The sequence below is a fragment of the Hyperolius riggenbachi genome, chromosome 1 (assembly GCF_040937935.1).
Source record: "Hyperolius riggenbachi isolate aHypRig1 chromosome 1, aHypRig1.pri, whole genome shotgun sequence".
In the NCBI taxonomy this organism is placed as follows: domain Eukaryota; kingdom Metazoa; phylum Chordata; class Amphibia; order Anura; family Hyperoliidae; genus Hyperolius; species Hyperolius riggenbachi.
The window spans coordinates 445298570-445317224 of record NC_090646.1 but is presented as its reverse complement, the minus strand read 5'-3'; the positions used below and the strand labels follow the sequence as shown (position 1 = coordinate 445317224).

At 41.5% G+C, this 18655-nt stretch overlaps 1 protein-coding gene across 1 annotated transcript in view; it reads left to right on the top strand.

Annotated features, from left to right (window-relative positions):
• LIMK2 (LIM domain kinase 2) overlaps positions 1–18655 on the top strand; it is a 79339-nt gene that overhangs the window by 46300 nt on the left and 14384 nt on the right. Inside the window, exons 5-12 of the mRNA XM_068238624.1 lie at positions 7181–7345; positions 7445–7535; positions 7671–7834; positions 12062–12236; positions 12316–12402; positions 15775–15903; positions 16024–16080; positions 16853–16918. Of these exons, the coding sequence (XP_068094725.1) occupies positions 7181–7345; positions 7445–7535; positions 7671–7834; positions 12062–12236; positions 12316–12402; positions 15775–15903; positions 16024–16080; positions 16853–16918 (934 nt within the window). The remainder of the gene's footprint in view (positions 1–7180; positions 7346–7444; positions 7536–7670; positions 7835–12061; positions 12237–12315; positions 12403–15774; positions 15904–16023; positions 16081–16852; positions 16919–18655) is intronic.

Sequence of the window (18655 nt, the reverse complement as noted above, 5' to 3'; positions counted from 1 at the left end):
AGTTAACCGCAGTAGGCTTCCTAAAGGTTTTGGTAGATATCATTCCCTCCTGTATCTTAATGTCTAAATCCAAAAATTCTAGTTGTTGGTCACCCCAGGTACAAGTGAAAGACATATTAACATCATTGGAGCCCAATCAGTTCATGAAATATTTGGGCTCCAATGATGTTAATATGTCTTTCACTTGTACCTGGGGTGACCAACAACTAGAATTTTTGGATTTAGACATTAAGATACAGGAGGGAATGATATCTACCAAAACCTTTAGGAAGCCTACTGCGGTTAACTCCTTATTGAGTGCCAAAAGTTATCACCCCACCTCCACGCTCAGGGGGGTTCCCTATGGGCAGTTTTTGAGGCTGAGGAGAAATGCCAGCTGCTGGGAAGACTTTTTAGAACAGTCTGAGGATTTAGGACAAAGGTTATTAAGTAGGGGATATAAGCTACACACTATTCAGCAAGCTTTCTCAAGGGCCTCTTCCAGAAATAGGACCTCACTGTTAGAACAGACTAGGGGGTGTAGAAAGACCAACCATCAAGAGAGGTTTTTCATGCATTTCACATACTCACCAATGTTTCAGTAAATTAAAAACACAATTAGAAAAAATTGGTGGATTATTCAACAGGACAGGATGTTAAAGTCTAGAGGTGCTCTTCTTCCCTGCGTTTCCTATAAACGAGTCCCTAATTTAAAGGATAAACTTTCCCACAGTGAATTCACCAGTCCTCAATCTTTGACCTGGCTAGGTTCTAACCGTCCAAAAGGGAATTTCAAATGCCAAAAATGCTCCTGTTGCAATTTCATTGTACTGGGCGATACTTTTACCCGCTTTGGGCGAACGTGCAGGATTAGACAGTTCATTAACTGTCGGTCTAGAGGTTTGATCTATGCACTTATTTGCCCCTGCCAGTGTATTTATGTGGGTGAAACCACAAATATGCTGAAGGATAGATATCAGGCCCATTGCAGGTCTGTCCACAGTGGAGAGGGTTGCCCAGGGGTGATTAGCCATATGCGGGAGGTTCATAATGGAGATGTGACGAAATTGAGATTCCTGGGATTAGAGCAGGTTAGACATGATAGAAGAGGGGGTGATTGGCACCGCAAACTTTTGCAGAGGGAGAGTTATTGGATCTCTTATTTTGATGCGGTTGGACCTTTGGGCCTAAACAAAAGGAATAATTTGGCTATATTCATCTGAGCATTAGTGGTTTGTTTTTAAGTGATATTAGTATCCTGTTTGTTTTGATCTCTCTGTTGGTTTTTATTTATTTGTTTGTTTATTCCCACAATAGATATGCCCTAGACTTTGCGTCCGGTCCGTCTCAGTGGGTGGTGAGTAAATAATGTAATCACAGCAATTAATTAATTCTTTTAACTAGCCTTCTTGCTCCCCCCCCAATGTGATGGACTGTTGTCAGTAAATTGATGGGGCATGCCTATATAGTTATTGGATGGATTAACATCTGCAACTTTTGTATGGTTTCATCCAATTATTGTCGAGTCTGATGAGCAGCTGCCATTTCAACTACAATTAGAGAAATCCATCTGCTGCTGTAAAGTACAGGATGTTCTCATTAGAAGTTATAATATATTTGCCCACTGGATGTCAGCAGATGGGTTGGCTCTACAGCCTGGGATTTATACACTTTGTTATTTGGTTGCCGTCTACCCTCTGGTGGACAGCTGTGGGATATGCGTACTAGTAGATCAAAGGCGTCATAGCGGACGCTTTGACTTAGCGGAACACGTCATTTTTGACGCTTTCCGGATGTGACGTAATTTTCACTTCCGGTTTCTCATGCGCTCCACGGGGAGGATGTCTTAGTTTGGCTAGGCGGCCGGCGTGCGCTCCAGACGCGACAGGCGCTCCCAAGTCCTGGCAATGGCGGCTGCTGTGCAGACTCCTCTGGGGGTAAGTGACACCTATATAAGGGGAGATATCAAAGGGGGTGGTTGTCCTGATGATGCGCCACTGTACCTAATCTGCGCGAAACGGCTGTCGACCTCCCTTCATACTGCCTGTACCTCTCTTTCTATCATATGGATATGTAAAGTATGCCTGTTTTACTACAAGTTAATTAAAAGTGAAGTTTTAACTTGGGATGTGCAAGGCCTCTTTCTCTTTGCAAGTGAGACAACGCGTTTCACGGTCACACACCGCTTCATCAGGTCAGAGTTTAAGTGCCTTTAAAAAAAATTTTTTGTAAAGGCACTTGAACTCTGACCTGATGAAGCGTTGTGTGACCATGAAACGCGTTGTCTGATGTGCATAATAAAACTTGTTACCTTTTATGAAGATTTAGCATTCATGAATCTGACATCACTAAGGTAAGATCAGCTTCCATCCAAGGATTCTGGGCTCTTGTCTGCACTGTGTGTATGCTATAATTTACCCAACACATCGCTCCTGATATTGATTCGACATAGTTTATTTTCACCCATTTCCATCTAGCATATGTACAGGCTTCAGCTAATTTTGGTACAATTCTCCTGGGCATATCTTTGAAGCAATAACAAAAATCTTGCCAAGTAGCTGTTGGCTGGATTAAAAAAAAAAAAATACATTTTCATTTGTCTGTTTTCACTTCCAATAGCTAATCAGAAAGTAGAAACAGAATTTTTCATCAGTCACATTGGTTGTTTGATGTGAAAAAAGACCAAATACATTTATTTTCTTTTATGATTTGATCCCATGAGCTTTATCATTTATATGTTCAGTATATATTGTTTATGAGAGAAATATGGATGGTAACATTGCTGACCTCCAGGTAAATGTTCTGAGAGGCTGGAAACCTTCCAACAATAAAGACACTAGGAAACCATGGATCAATATTATGGTAATAAAAAGCAAAGGGAGGGAACTTGTAAAGCAGGGTTGCTGCTAAAACAACCTCTGAGAAGGCATGTGGGATATATATAGACCCATTCCCACGCTAATGTAACTGGGCTTTCTCAGTTTCTGTAGTCACATGGCAAGGAACATGATATATTATGTAGACGCATAATTGAAGGGCAGTGGTAAGTATAACAAATGTAAAACTGTTAGTGAGGTGCTCCTATACGTCTTATAAAGCACCTCCGTCTGTCTGTTGTTTCCTGGGGCCCCTCCCATTCTTAGTTCCAGGAGGATTTACTATTTAGTTGCACAGGCAGATAAATCGCCTCATCCTGATGTGCCTGTGGCCATGCTACAGACCTAAAGCCGGTTCTAGACTTTTTGCTGCCTGAGAATTTGTGACAATGCGCCCCTAGTATGCGTAGGTAGCCAGGTATAGGTGCCCCAGTATAGGTAGCTAATATAGTTGCCCCCAGTATAGGTGGTATTGTTGCCCCAGTTTAGGTAGTATAGTTGCCCCCAAAATAGGTAGTATAGTGGCCAGTATAGGTAGCTAGTATAGTTGCCCCCAGTATATATGTTAGCCAGGTAGGTGCCCAGCCTGCTCCCTCCCCACGGCGGCCGTTGTCTTACCTACTGAGCCAGCGGCCGCTTCCTATGATAGTCCTCGTCACGATCAGCCTCTATCATAGAAGTGTATCAGAGCAGCGTGACCCTGCTGTTGCGTGCAGAGGAAGAAAGAGGCACACCGGTTCCCCTGGTATAGGCAATGTACAGGAAGTTTCTTGTTCATCGCCGGCGCCGCTACAGGGAGGGAGCCGCTGTGCCGCTTCCTTCCTCTGCACCTAGCAGCTGGGTTGCGCTGCTCTGATACACTTCTATGATGGAAGCTGATGGCGCTGAGGACCATCATAAAACGGCCACTGGGAAGGTAGTATGAGCAGTGGTTGCAGGGAAGAAGGTGGGGGGAGGTGGGTGAGATGCCGCTCCTGTGCCCATGCCAGCTGACGCAAATGTGTCACTTGGCATCATGGGCGCTGCACCCTGGGAATGCCAGAGTTCCAAACCATGCATTGTCCGTAAATGTGACTAAATGCACTGTACAAGCGATCCTGGAAGCAACAAACAGCACTAAGTGCTTTATAACACTTTATTTAATTTTAAACTTTACTTTTGCTTAAAATTCGCTTTAAAGGACCACTATCCCAAAACATTGTGAGATTTAAAATACATGAAAACACATATATAAAAAATACATTTCTCCCAGAGTAAAATTTGCTATAAATTACTTTTCTACTATGTTGCTGTCACTTATAATAGGTAGTAGAAATCTGACTGAACTGACAGGTTTTGGAATAGCCCATATCCTCATGGGGGATTCTCATGGTTTTCTTTATTTTCAAAAGCACGTAATGAATGGCATTTGCTTTGTCCAACTGCCAGAATAGTGTGCAAACAGGTAGGGGGTGGTCTGCGTCTTTGTATACATCCTTTCCAGGGAGTGCTTCTGTAAAGAATAAATGAAATGCTGAGTATCCCCGATGAAAGAGATAGACTAGTCAAAAACATGTCAGTTCTGTCAGATTTCTACCAACTACTGTAAGTGACAGCAACATTGGAGAGAGGTAATTTATTGCTCATTTTATTCTGGAAGAAACCTACTTCTTATTTGTGTTTACATTTATTTTCCATTTTTCGCAATAGTAGCCCTTTAACGTTCAGTTAAAGGCAGTCTTTTTATAATAATAATACCCCTCCCTCTCCCTCCTCAGCCTGATAGCCAGAATACCGCAATACAGTGGAATTCATCTTTACGAAAGATTAAAACAGAAATGAAACCATAGAAGTCACATTTTGGGTCACATTGAATGTGATCGCCATAAGTAATGCAAAACAGACCTCACCAGTCTTATATAATCACTATCTAATCCCAGTGTAAACCAGATGTCTCGGTAAGTCTGTGCCACAGAAACCCAGAGCAAAATCCAAGTGTGTTATCGTATGCACATCACTGCATGCAACATACTTTCTAGTATACTATACACCTTGGTCAAAGTGACAATATGGGTAAAAATCTGAACTTTCATTTTTATTTTATTTTTTTGTAACAAAGTTAAGAGATATACAGCCATCCCCAAAATGTATAGCCTTTATCTCCCAATTTTGGAGTTCTTAAAGGAGCACTATTGCAAAAATTATAAAATGCATATGAATAAAAGATGCATTGGTTCCAGGGTAAAATGCACACTAAATTTATTTTTTCCTATGTCAATCACTTACAATAAGTTGTAACAAATCTTTTGGACTTATCCATCTCCATATGGGGGATTCTCAGGTATTTATTTATATCTTTATTTACAAAAGCATTTACCGCACAGTAGTTGCTCACTCAGTTCAACTGCCAAAATAGTGTGCAAGGGAATAGGAAAGCTGGGGGGCATATTTGTATAGATTTGTTTAAGGAAAAAAAAAAAGTTGAGAATACCGCGTGAGGAGATAGACTAGTCCAAAAACCTGTCAGATTTTTACTGCTTACTGTAAGCGGTAGGCATATTTTGAGAAAAGTAATTTTATAGTGCATGTTAATCTGGGAGAAATGTACTCCTTATAAGTATGTGTACACAAGTATTTTAGATGTTACAATTTTTCGCTATAGTGCTCCTTTGATAAAACACTATAAAGTGTGTGAATGTGGAAAACCACAAAACAAGTTTATGGTTCTTTCATTAAGTGTAAAATGTAATAGGGAGGATTTGTCAGGGAGGATGCTTGTGTCAATAAAGGTTTAGCTTAGAAATGTCAGCAGTGTAAGGCTGAGTTAACATTGACCTACATGTTTTGTTTAGCAGAACAGATGCAAAGCAATAGGATCCGTTCACAATAGACCGTTCGGAACAGATCTGTTCGGTCTGTTTTGACAAGCAAAACACAAGTATGGGCCCCACACGTTTATTCTGGTTTGGTGGTAGCCTATGAGAATGGACAGTGGCCGTTCTGACTAGATTGGTCGCTGCGTACGTTTCAGATATTGTTACTGACCTATTGCCATCATATTTGGGTCCTCTGTCCTCCCATTGGATTGCAGCAGATTATTGAGAATCCTTCCTGGTTTGAGGGAGGATTCCCATTGGTCTGTTGCAATCCAATGGGAAGCCTCAGTGCTGGGGCTCCAATCTCTATATTGGCACTTTTACTATGCAGTGAACGTGAGCAGTGGTGCCAGCAGTGGTAGAGGAACGTGAATGTTACTGCGACAGGTAAACCGAGCGGGTGGCAATGGAAAGGAAAACGCTGATGAAAAACTGATACCCAATGTGAAAACTGTTCACATTTTATTGTATGTGTTTTCCATTAAAAATGGATCAATTTGTTCTGTTTAGCATCCGCTTTTCATCTGTGTTGTGTTTCTGAACAGACAGGAGAGGATGCTAAAAATAGACTTGTGTTCTGCACCCACTGTCTTCTAGTCTGGTATGTGAAAACATTGTAGCAGTGCCTGGACACCCCCCCCCCCCCCCCCTTCCCCAGCCAAAACAAAACAACACACACACTACCACAAATATTGTATTCTGATTTATATTTCCCATGGGCATGCTGCCTTTCCACAACACATACCTGCTGGCTCTCAGCTTGCTGGCAGATCCATCTGCACTTGCACTGCCAGCTGTCTTTTCTCTCCAGCTTTCTAGACAATGGATAAAAGCTATAAATGTAGTGTTGTATAAAATGGGAATGTGAAATGGCATCCAAAATACCACAGAGTTGTCAGGAAGTAGCCTGCCCTGTTTAATTTCCGTATTTTTTCATCAGTCTGTTCAGAAAATGTTTTTTAACTGTTTTCAATTAAATTCTCAATCCTCCATTAAGTACCAGTCCCCAACCAAAATTGTGTGCCACATGGCCTTCAGGCCTGCTCATGGGAAGTGAATGAGCAGATCTGTACCAAACAGACTATTGCCTTGCAGAGGATCTGTTCACCTGCCTACCGATCAGTTCTATTCCAATTTGGGGAACTTTTTTTATGTCAAAGTGATCCAAGCTGTGGCTTGTCATAAAAACGTGTGCCCTCTAGTGGCAGCTTACATCTCCACTGTGAATTTACTATTCTAGAGCAGCATAAATCATGTTTTCAGCCCTATTTATTTTTTGTTGGCTAAAATATTTTATATTTTTATAGCTGCATGTGGTCAGAAAAGAAGCAAACCTAAAATTATACCATACAGCTAGTGAAAATAAACCAGGCAAAGCATATAGTAATCAACCCAGAGGCACATTTTAAAGTTGTACAGCATAGTTGTCTTACAGATATCTAATCCGTTACTTGTTGCTTATTTTCATAGTGGTCCATGCCACAAGTTGCTTCTCCTGCAGCCGCAGTTTGAAGGCCTTTGCAATGATTCTGCTGAGGAACAGCACCCCCACATGATCACACTTCTACGTCTGCCTCCTCATGTATCTGGCAACAGAGGCTTCAGCGTGTCACTAGAGGACATGCATGTCACCGAGTGAGTAGAAATTTGCTATCTTTTCATAGGCTTCATTTGATGAATGTATGAGTGATGAAAAAATTTGTTGCATTTCCTTTTTATTTCATATGCTTTCAGGGTAAATTTTGAAGCTCGGAACTTCATCTATCCAGGCGACCGTATCTTGGAGATTAATGGCTCATCCGTCAGTTCATTACCACCAATAGAGGTCAGAAGCTCATGTTCTGTCAAAACCGATGCACCTTATATGGTTAATGGTGTTGGCAAGAAGACTAACTCATACGTGTAGTTTTGTCAAATTGGCATCTCCTGATCAATATCCCATTCTTCCATCCTTCCTCAGGCTGATAATCTGCTTACCTGCTCAGACCGGACCCTGCAGCTTCTGGTAGAGCACAACCCTCCACTTACTTCCCCAGTGAATACAACTCCTCCTCCTAAATCTTCTCTTCACCCACGTGATGCAAAGGGCTTCTCCGAAAGCAGCGCCAAGCGGTCCTCAATCCGGTCAGATTTCCCTCTGTTAAATTGCTTTCCTTTCCCTAGTTTACCGCTGCTGAAATCACCAGCTTTTCTTTTACTGTTGCATTTAGATCTACTGGCACTAGTGAAATCTACTAACCCATGCATTTCACTACCTTGCAGCATGTAACTCTACAACTCTTGCTACATAAATATTCCCTATGTTATACTTCCAATCCTTTGCTTGAGAACTTTTAAGAAGTCAGACTGTGAAAAGCCTCAACAAGTTTCAGGCTGTTGGTAAAAAAACACTGTCAGCAGAAGATCTTAAACTGTTATCTAATTGGTTGGAAATATACTTTGATGCAAAACATGCCTCATTCAGAGAACGGACATGAGATAGGAGTATGAATAGCTCCTACACTGCTATTTACTCCAGCCAAGCAGTATATGATAGAAATTCAGCATTGTAAATCCAGCCAGCCATATTATAAAAAAATAAAAATATTTTCATCTTATTAAATGTTACAATACAGTAATTGAAAGTATATTACCTTGGGGAGACCATGGAACACAGTCTTTAATCACAGAAGAGCTCACAGACAGCCTAAGAATTTGGCCTTTACCATTGTGAGTACTGCCGGCGATTTGTGCTGGTTGGCTGAGACTGCTGGTTAGTTGATTTCCAGATAATTGGGACTTAACTGTATTCTAAAACAGAAACTAAATACACAGATTGTGATATCAATTGGATCACCCTGTTGAACCACAAAATGTCATTTTACAAAAAAGAAAACAAAAAGTTGGTCAAGACAGGTTCAAGAAGTTTCTATTTCCTCTTCCTATGTCATTGAATCCTTCAGTTTTTTACGTTATAACAAACCTTGAATGATCTTTATTGTATGATAGAGCAAAAATATGATGTCACTTCTGTGTAATTTGAGGATTACTGTGGAATATACCGAGCTGGCATAGAAAGCCAGTCCTGTGGCTATACAAGTGTGCAGTATATTGGTGAGATGACCCAACATCTACAGAATTACTTGAGATACTTAGCAGGTTAAAAAGATCCGTAAAGGTCACATATATATTGTCTACCTATATATGGCCAGATTAAAGAGGAACTGCAGTGAAAATAACATAATGGGAAAAAATTTTTTTTACAATAATTATTTATAAATGATTTAGTCAGTGTTTGCCCATTGTAAAATCTTTCCTTTCCCTGATTTACATTCTGAAATGCATCACATTTTTACTGCTGGCAGGTGATTGATGTCTGAGGAAGGAGATGCTGGTTGCTTGGCAGCTGGAAACAGCTGTTATTTCCCACAATACAACAAGGCTCCCACAGTGTGATGTCAGTACCTAGGTGCTGACCTCACACTGTGAGAGGGGTTACACTACAATATCAGTCATACAGAGCCCCCTGATGGTTCGTTTGAGAAAAGGTAAAGATTTCTCGTGGGAAAGGAGATATCGGCTACTGATTGGGATGAAGTTCAACCCTTGGTTATAGTTCCTCTTTAAGTGATGATATTCTGTGCTTGCAATAACAAAGCTCGGCTTCTTTGCAGATCGTTTGTTCTTCTTGCAATATTCATGTTTCTGTAAAGAAAAAACTCCACTAAGTGTGAATGGCTTACTCACTGTGTATAGTTATGGCTACTAAAAATACCATTGCCACCATTGCAACTGCCAGCACATACTTTTGTTTAAAAAATGAGTCAGTCACTGAGCTGACAATGGGCTAGGTTGGAGACCAGGGTAAGCCATGAACTCTAAAGGTCCAGTGAAATTAGAGAGAGCCCCACTGGTATAGCTGGTACAGTCAAGTGTTCTTTGAATACTTAGTTACCATGTCAAAATGTGCCTAGTATGGTAAAAGCATGTGCAGACATATGATGAATGATAACAAAACACTGTCTAGCTGCCTGTCTTCTATTTTTTGTGGTCAATAAGCTTTTCATGTAAAGTTTGTGATCTATTGGAAGGTACACAACCATAACTCCTCCTTTGCTCATTGAACCTTCATATTTTTTTCTGCAAAGACAACCATTGGACCTTTATTAACCTTTCTCCAGATCTTTCTCCTCGGACATGTCACTTTATCTCCAAAATATATTTTCAGCACCTGTAATTCTTTGCTTGTTAAGGGCTTAAAATCTATTTTATTGATAAGGTGAGAAAACTCAGGAAAAAAGTGAATTGAATAAGGAACATTTTCTTCTGCCTTCATGGTGGAAAGAAGTCATTGCATTTCACCAAAGTTTCCACCTCCAAGGGCACTGGCCACATTCTTTCATTGGAAAATGACTTAACTTCTTGGATGAAGACACAGCTCTCCATGCTGTACAAACTAAAGGTCCGCTTTTATATGAAAACATGGACATTTCCATATACCCCAGTTACTCATTGGAGGTCCAAAAAGGGTGTTCTCCATTTTAGCCGGTAAAAATAAAACTTAGGGAATATTAAAATCCCTCATGTAATGCTATATATGCAGTTGATAAGGGCATTACTACTTTTTTTTTTTTTCAAACTTTCCAACATCTAAAATCAAAAGCTTACAGTCCACAAAAAGAAAGCAAACAACTGGAAAGTCTCGATGCTCATTGGTTGTTTCAGTGCTTTTACCTTGCTTAGAATATTTTAAAGGTATTTTAATCCTGAAGAATGTGAGGAATATTTAAAATGTGAAAATGTATGGTGGTGCTTTAGTATTTGAATCCTTTTAGAATTTTCAATATTTTTTGCATAAATATGACAAGACGTGATTTTTTTTTTTTTCCATCTAAGTCTTAAAACTATATAACAATTACAAGGAAACCTATTGGTCCAGGACTTCCGGTACTGTATACTTGTTCGTTTATTTTTCGTGAAGAGATACATATTTGACTGTAGCAAATGTATTTTATCCTTTGCTTTCCGTAACTGATGTGTTACCTTTGGCCAAAACCCACCGCAGCCAAATGTTTCCAGTAACTGTTGATCAGTCCTGCATATCAGCTTGGAGGAATGTTCATTTATTCCTCTCTGCAGAGCAGCTTCATCTCAGGGATGTTGGTAGGCTTCCTAACTGAACTGTGTGCTTCAGATCCTTCCACAACATTTCAGTAGCATGAAGATCTCTTTTTATTTCAACACATTAAGTTTAAACTGCTTTACCCATTTTTGGTAGACCCCATAGTACTATCATAGAAGGCAATCCACACTGGCCTAGATGTAATAAAGCAGATGTAAACCATGATGCTGTCAACACCACGTTTCACAGAAGTTCTTAAGCCAGAATACTGTGTTTGACAGCCAAGGATAGATAGTCTTGTATTCTATGGATGTTTCAGACAATAGAACTTTTGACTTAAATAGAAAGTCATATGTGGCAGTTAGCAGAGTGAGAATAACCCACTAAAGCCTTGTGGAGACTGAGAGAACAGTACTGGATTGAAGAATCTGAAGGCACAGCAATTAAGAAAAGCTCAACTAACGCACACCAATGTGAAGTTAACACCAAAAGACAAGATGCATATAAAAACAAGCGTGTGCTTGTGTCTCTGGTCAGCGCAAGTGTAGAAGAAGTCATTAGGTAAACACTTCAGCCACTCGCTCACAGAGGGTTGTGGCTGCAGCTTGGTTAGACCAGGAGAAGTGGTTAGGATTGTGATGGGATCAGTATATAGGTGAGGCTTTCTCAACTAGGGTTCGTTGAAGGCTCTGCAAGAGCCCTTGGTATTGGACTACTAAGGAAATTTTATATAAGTGGGAATTACTAGAAACCCAGGAAAACCGATAAGGGGGATCACTACACCACCAGGAAAAACTATAAGGGAGGCTGGACCTCTAGATCACCACAGAAACCTATAAGGGAAAGGGGGACCCCTAGACCATTGGGAAATATTATAAGGGGAAGGCATTTCCCATAGACCACAAGAAAACAAGTATATAAGTTTTGAGGGATGGGGTACTAGTCGGGGGGGGGGGGGGGGTGGCAAATACAACTCTCTATAGTGTCCAGGGATTTCTAGCTACACCCTGGTTGGTTTGCACTTTTTTTTTTATTTAGTTTGAGGGCTTGTGTGTACAAATAATTTATATTTTGTCATATTTATGCAAATATATTGAATTTTAAAAGGGCTTAAAGACTTTGTAAATATTCAGTATTGAACACTCTTGATTACCAGTTACATTTTCTTTCGCATAAATCATCCAGGCCACCTTATCATTTTATAACTTTTTTTTCAACTTTTTCTCCAATATACTCTCCCCTTTATATAGACGCAGCAATAGTAACTGCCATTCTCCAGGGCCTTGTTCTCCAAAAGACCCCCGCTCTGTGTCCCGCTCAGAATCTCTGCGCTGTGCAGCTGGTGGAGCACAGCAGATTTTCCGACCATGTGAACTGCTGCATGGGGAGGAACTGGGGAAAGGCTTTTTTGGAAGAGCAATTAAGGTGGGTATTTTTCAGTGCATTCCTTTTGTTATTCAGTGCCCTTCAGTTGACTCTATACACAAGGATCTCTTCCTCACAGGTCACACATAGAGCTACTGGGAAAGTAATGGTTATGAAAGAGCTGATACAGTTTGACGAAGAAACACAGAAAACGTTCTTGACTGAGGCAAGTTAGTATGTTTGTTTTTTGTCTGAACATTTTAATAACAGTGAAGCAACTTAAAGTGAATCTAATCAAGTAAAATGATTTAAAATAAGCACATGATGTACTTGTAAATGAATATTACATACTTGCCTCACAGTCAGTTCCTCTCAGAAGCTCACCATTTTTCTTCTAACAATTCCTTTCAGTTCTGAGAAGATCTTGTCTAACTTGCAAAAACTCACATGGAAGGCAATGCTTAGTCACCAAATAGCACCTCAATTAATCTTGTCTGCAGAGCATAGCCAGTCAGCCAATTAAAAGGCACAGTATATGTTCAGATCTGCAGTTATGATGTATGCATGGGCTGAACCAAATTCACTATATACCCTATGCTAGAAGGAGACCTTCAGTTTCACATTGAAATGTGGTAGCAGGGGCAGCGCAGGCAGCTAGTCTCCAGACCCCTGTCCTATCACTAATGTGACCTCTGGACACATTCTATGACCTCGATTCATCAAACAGTTTGCGGTAAAAAAAATTCTGTTCGTTAATTTACCGCATGCAAAATTTACTAAATGCTTAGTAGTATTGAGCAATTTTTTTTTTTTTTTTTTTTAGTTGTCGGCAGTTGTTCATTAAAAGATTGCTAGTGTTCGGTAATGATGCGGTAAGCGTGTGGTAAATATCGACACTAGTGATCTTTTAGCGAATACAAGCAGTTTTCAAAGTGCATTGTGGGTAAGGAAGGTGCATTGTGGGCAATTTAAACAGAACCTGAACTGAAAATGAAAAGTAAAAATAAACATAAACACGTAATCAAAAAAAAAAATGCCCATTACCCCATATGTGATATTGCCCACTTTAGCCATAGGGAAACATGGACATGACCTTACACATTCAGTTGTTACTGGCAGCAGCTGATATATAACTGACAGCAACTGGTATCGTTCAGTTCTGACAATGTTGTCAGAACTGGAAGGGATCACTGTAAGAATTAAATGGTGAATTTCTGAGAGCAACTGAAAGCGAAGTAAGGATGTAATGTTCATTTGCAGCTACATCATGCGTTTATTTTAAATAATCTTAGTTCAGGTTCCCGTTAAATACACCGACAGCAGAAACATAAATAACAATAGGGCGGTGCGGGCGATATTGCACTCGGAATTTACTGCCCTGCCACGCCCCCTTTCTGCTTCTTGAATACTAGTTTCGGAAAATTTACCGCCAGAACAGCGCACAAGATATTGACATGCGATGTCATTCATGAATACTAACTTCTGCAAAACTATAGTGCTAAATTACCGACCGCTCGATAAAGCGTTCAGTAAGCATTCGGTAATACTTCATGAATCGAGGCCTATGTCTTTAAATTGGCTGACTGTTTTTCTGTTTTTTTTAAAGTAATACAATAAATTTTAAATTGATTTGAGTGATTGCAATTTTTGGAGTGATTAGGTTTTTGTGCAGAAGTAAGCTCAAGATGGATGCTCAACCATAATGAATATAAACAAAAGTACCATAGTGCCAGGCTTTGGACGTTTCATACTATAACGCTTCTTCTGAGGCTCTGAGTCAAAGCGAAGCCTCATAAGAAGCGCAAAATGGATGCTAGGCCTTCCCGTACCATTTGAACACTCACAGCCTTCACTGCAGGTATCCCTTTACAGCATTCCTTTAATACCAATGTTGAAAGAAATGCTTAAAGAGACTCCGTAACAAAAATTGCATCCTGTTTTTTATCATCCTACAAGTTCCAAAAGCTATTCTAATGTGTTCTAGCTTACTGCAGCACTTTGTACTATCACAGTCTCTGTAATAAATCAACTTATCTCTCTCTTGTCAGACTTGTCAGGCCTGTGTCTGGAAGGCTGCCAAGTTCTTCAGTGTTGTGGTTCTGTTATAAACTCCCCCTTCCAGGCCCCTCTATGCACACTGCCTGTGTGTTATTTAGGATTAGAGCAGCTTCTCTCTTCTCTCTTATCTTTTACAAGCTGGATAAATCGTTCTCTGAGCTGGCTGGGCTTTCACACACTGAAGAATTACAAACAGGCAGAGCTGTCTGCACTCTGCAGGAAGAAACAGCCTGACACTTCAGTGGAAGATAGCTGCAGGGGAAAAGAAACACACAAATGATCTCTTGAGATTCAAAAGGAAGGCTGTATACAGCCTGCTTGTGTATGGATGTATTTTCTATGTGTGGACATACTGTACATCAACCTACTTCCTGTTTTGGTGGCCATTTTGTTTGTTTATAAACAAACTTTTTAAAACTGTTTTTAACCACTTTTAATGCGGCGGGGAGCGGCGAAATTGTGACAGAGGGTAATAGATGTCCCCTAACGCACTGGTATGTTTACTTTTGTGTGATTTTAACAATACAGATTCTCTTTAAAAGCAGTACCTGCACAGGCTTTCAGTCCCACTTCAGTTACACAGCCGACTTGCAGAGTGCCTGCTCTTTTACCAATCTAAAAGATCCAGCAGACCACATCAGTTCATTCAACAGTGTGTGTGTGCACACCAGTGCTGGCTCTCCTGCTTCCTGGTCATGTGGGAAGGGGGCGGGGGCCTGCAGACCACAACATGTATCGCCCACTAATCAGGGCTTCCTCAGGCATCTCAAACCCATCAATATATGCATGCTTCGGTCAACAAGGCAGTCCCTCCCTTTCGACATTTCTTTCCTCTATGCCGTTTAAAGAGAGTCATTCAAAATCCACTGCCAGCCATTCAAATACAATTGATTATATTCAGACTGCTGTGGAGTGAGTATGGGGCAGGGGGTTACTTAAGGCTCATTTTAATTGAGGGAGGGGGTTAGGGTTTTTGTTTTGGAGACGCTCCTGGTGCTTTTGTTTTTTTTACGGTATTTTTCCATGAGTGATCTTCCCCGTGAGGTTTAACCATTAAAAACATAAAAAGTAGTCTTAACGTAATCTCTCTCATTTGTAAGGTATGTGAATAGCATATGGCTGTATGGACATATACAACCTTGGCTAATGCAGGCATTTCAGTACTGTTGTTGGCCTGGTGCACACCAGAGGAGTTTTTCTGAGCGTTTTGAGTTTTTAAATCTGCTGCTAATGTTATCCTATGTGTCTGTGCACACTGGAGCAATGAGGTTTTGTAAAAAAAACCCATAGCATTACATTGGGAAGAGCTTTTAAAACCTCTAAAAGCTCTTCCCAATGTAATGCTATGGGGTTTTTTACAAAACCTCATTGCTCCAGTGTGCACAGACATATAGGATAACATTAGCAGCAGATTTAAAAACTCAAAACGCTCAGAAAAACTCCTCTGGTGTGCACCAGGCCGTTCAGTTTACCTGTTATTTCTGTTTAAACTTTTTGTTGTTCAAATCTTTGAACTGCAGTTGCCTTTTTGCTGTTATAGGTAAAGGTCATGCGCTTTCTGGATCATCCTAACGTTCTTCGTTTTATTGGGGTTCTGTATAAGGATCGAAGGCTTAACCTGCTGACTGAATACATAGAATGTGGGACCCTAAAAGATTTCCTGAGAGGGGTGAGACATTGAGAATTCATAATTCATTATCATGTGTTCAGGATCTGGAGAAAATGGCCTTGTTGTTACAGAAGATCTAAACTACATTGCTTTTTCTCTTCTTACGTCTGTGTTGTCTAGGAAACCTGCCCTTGGCTACAAAAGGTCTCATTTGCTAAAGATATTTCATGTGGAATGGTAAGTCTTTCCATGTTTCTAAGGACTGTCCACCACTTGTGCCTTGGACAGTATATGTGATATGAAAGGACAGCAGAAGTGCATAGACTGCACGGTCTGATCTTTTCAACCATTTGTTGCACTTCAGCATAGTAACACAACACATGGTTGCATGCAATTTTGTGCAAACGCAGTGCAACTCCATTCATTATAAATTAATGGGCTTTGCACTGCATTGGAGAAAATCGCAGAGCAATGCAAGTGATGTACATTGCTACAGCCACCTGTGTTGCATGCAGCATGCTAGTGGGGAAGAGGTCTAAAGCCTCATCTACACGCGTAGATGACGATCCGATGTTACTTATCTGCGGCTCGATTGATAAGATCCGACAGTGCGGATATTGCCACGCCAATTCCCTGCTCGCTCCCCATGAGGGGACAATGGCAGGGAATTGAGCGGAAGATAAGCGGCGCCGGGCGGGGAGGAGGGCGGATCGAGTCCGCCGCGCAGCGAGCGGGGAAGCGGCGGGTACGCAGAAGAGGCAATCCGGTGGCTAATCGAGCCACCGGATCGCAGCGTCATCTACGCGTGTAGATGAGGCTTAAAGCATTTTCATATGTTCTGAAGCCAGTATGTATAAATTAATGGGATATGCACTGCTATGGAGAATGGCAGAGCAAGTACCATGCATTGCTATGGTCATCTGTGTTGCACACAGCGCACTAGTAAAGAAGGGCCTATTCTGTAACTGGAATTTTTTGTTTTTAACTGCTATTTGTCTCTTCTTTTCAGGCCTATCTTCACTCAATGAGCATAATACACAGAGACCTCAACTCGCACAACTGTCTCATTAAAATGGTAATGTCTTGCTGTAACTCTTCTTGTTTAGTAGCTTAATGTCTCTAATTTTCTTCACTTCACAGTATTTGTGGGAACGATCTTGTTTATCAAGGTCATTGTATTTCCAAATTAAAAATAAGGTTGGCTTCAGTTGGACTTTTTTTTTTTTTTCTAGATCTCGAAGATATTTCACTGCTTTTACAAAGCAACTAGTAGAGCTAAGCACGTTTCAAAAACGGGCTCTAGGTCTTTGTCGGAAGGAGGCCCTCTCCTCCCTCCCCTGTGACCGCCGCACAATCAGCCGTGCACACACATGCCTGTTAGCCCCCTGGCCCGTCCTGCCCCCTTCGTCAAGGCTGACCATGCGGCACATGTGCAGTAGCGCAAAGCACAGACACACAGAGGGACGCAGAGACACGGGGATTATTATATAGGATGTCTTCAGGTCTAATGCGTGAGGTGGATTCCTAGGCATTTATAAGTACAGGTAATCCACTTACTCCAGCTAAGAGTCTTGATAACTGACACTTCTTTTATAGATGCCAATTTATTGAAGGCTCATGTACACTTTTTAAGTGTATTACTGTCTACCCCTCCCGCCCCCCCATGAGACCCCCAAAGTTCCAGCTATAATGGTACACTGGGGCTTCTTACTGTATCATATAAGCTCCAGATTGATGCGGGGGGAGTTACTGAGAGGATTGTGATTTCAGAAAATTACATTTATCAGAATTAATAATTTGTACTGGTTTTCTAAATGTCCAAATCGAACCGTTCCTAAGCATCCAACATGAGCTGATGACTTTCAGTTTCTATCAGGTCACCTTAGCTATATACATGTGACAATGCAGTCCTGCTTTGTTAACCACTTACGGTACAAAAAAAAATGGGTCCCAACAATGTCACGCTGCAAGGAGTTTAAACTTTATTTTTAATTGCTTTATTGCTCTCTATAACCAATTATATATATATTTTTTTTCAAGACCTTGAAAATCTTAAACTTAAGGATGCTTCAAGCCTTTAACCACTTGAGGACCCAGCCTTTACCCCCCCTTAAGGACCAGCGCTGATTACTGAGATCTGTGCTGGGTGGGCTCTACAGCCCCCAGCACAGATCAAACATTAGGCAGAGCGACCAGATCGCCCCCCTTTTTCCCCACTAGGGGGATGATGTGCTGGGGGGGGTCTGATCACTCCTGCCTGCGTGTGGCTGGCGGGGGGGGGGGCACCTCAAAGCCCCCTCCACCGCAGGATTCCCCCTCTCCCTCTCCTCCCTCCCTGCCCCGGATCTGTCCTGTGCAGCCTCTAACAGGCTCCGGCCTGTCATGTGACAGCGATCCCCGGCCGCTGATTGGCCGGGGATCGCTGATCTAGTACAACGCCGCTACTGTTAGCAGCGTTGTACAAATGTAAACAAAGCGGATTATTTCCGCTTGTGTTTACATTTAGCCTGCGAGCCGCGATCGGCGGCCCGCAGGCTATTCACGGAGCCCCCCACCGTGAATTGACAGAAAGCAGCCGCTCGCGCGAGCGGCTGTTTCCTGATTAATTAGCCTGCAGCCGGCGACGCAGATGTGCGTCGCTGGTCCTGCAGCTACCACTTTGCCGACGCGCGTTATGAGTGCTCGGTCGTCAAGTGGTTAAGAAGTGGTCCTCAAACAAAGGCCTGCGGGCCGATTGGGGCCCCCTGAGGATTTTTTCCCGGCCCCCACACAAAGTGTATTATAGATGTAGTCCGCTACTTCTTTCAATATT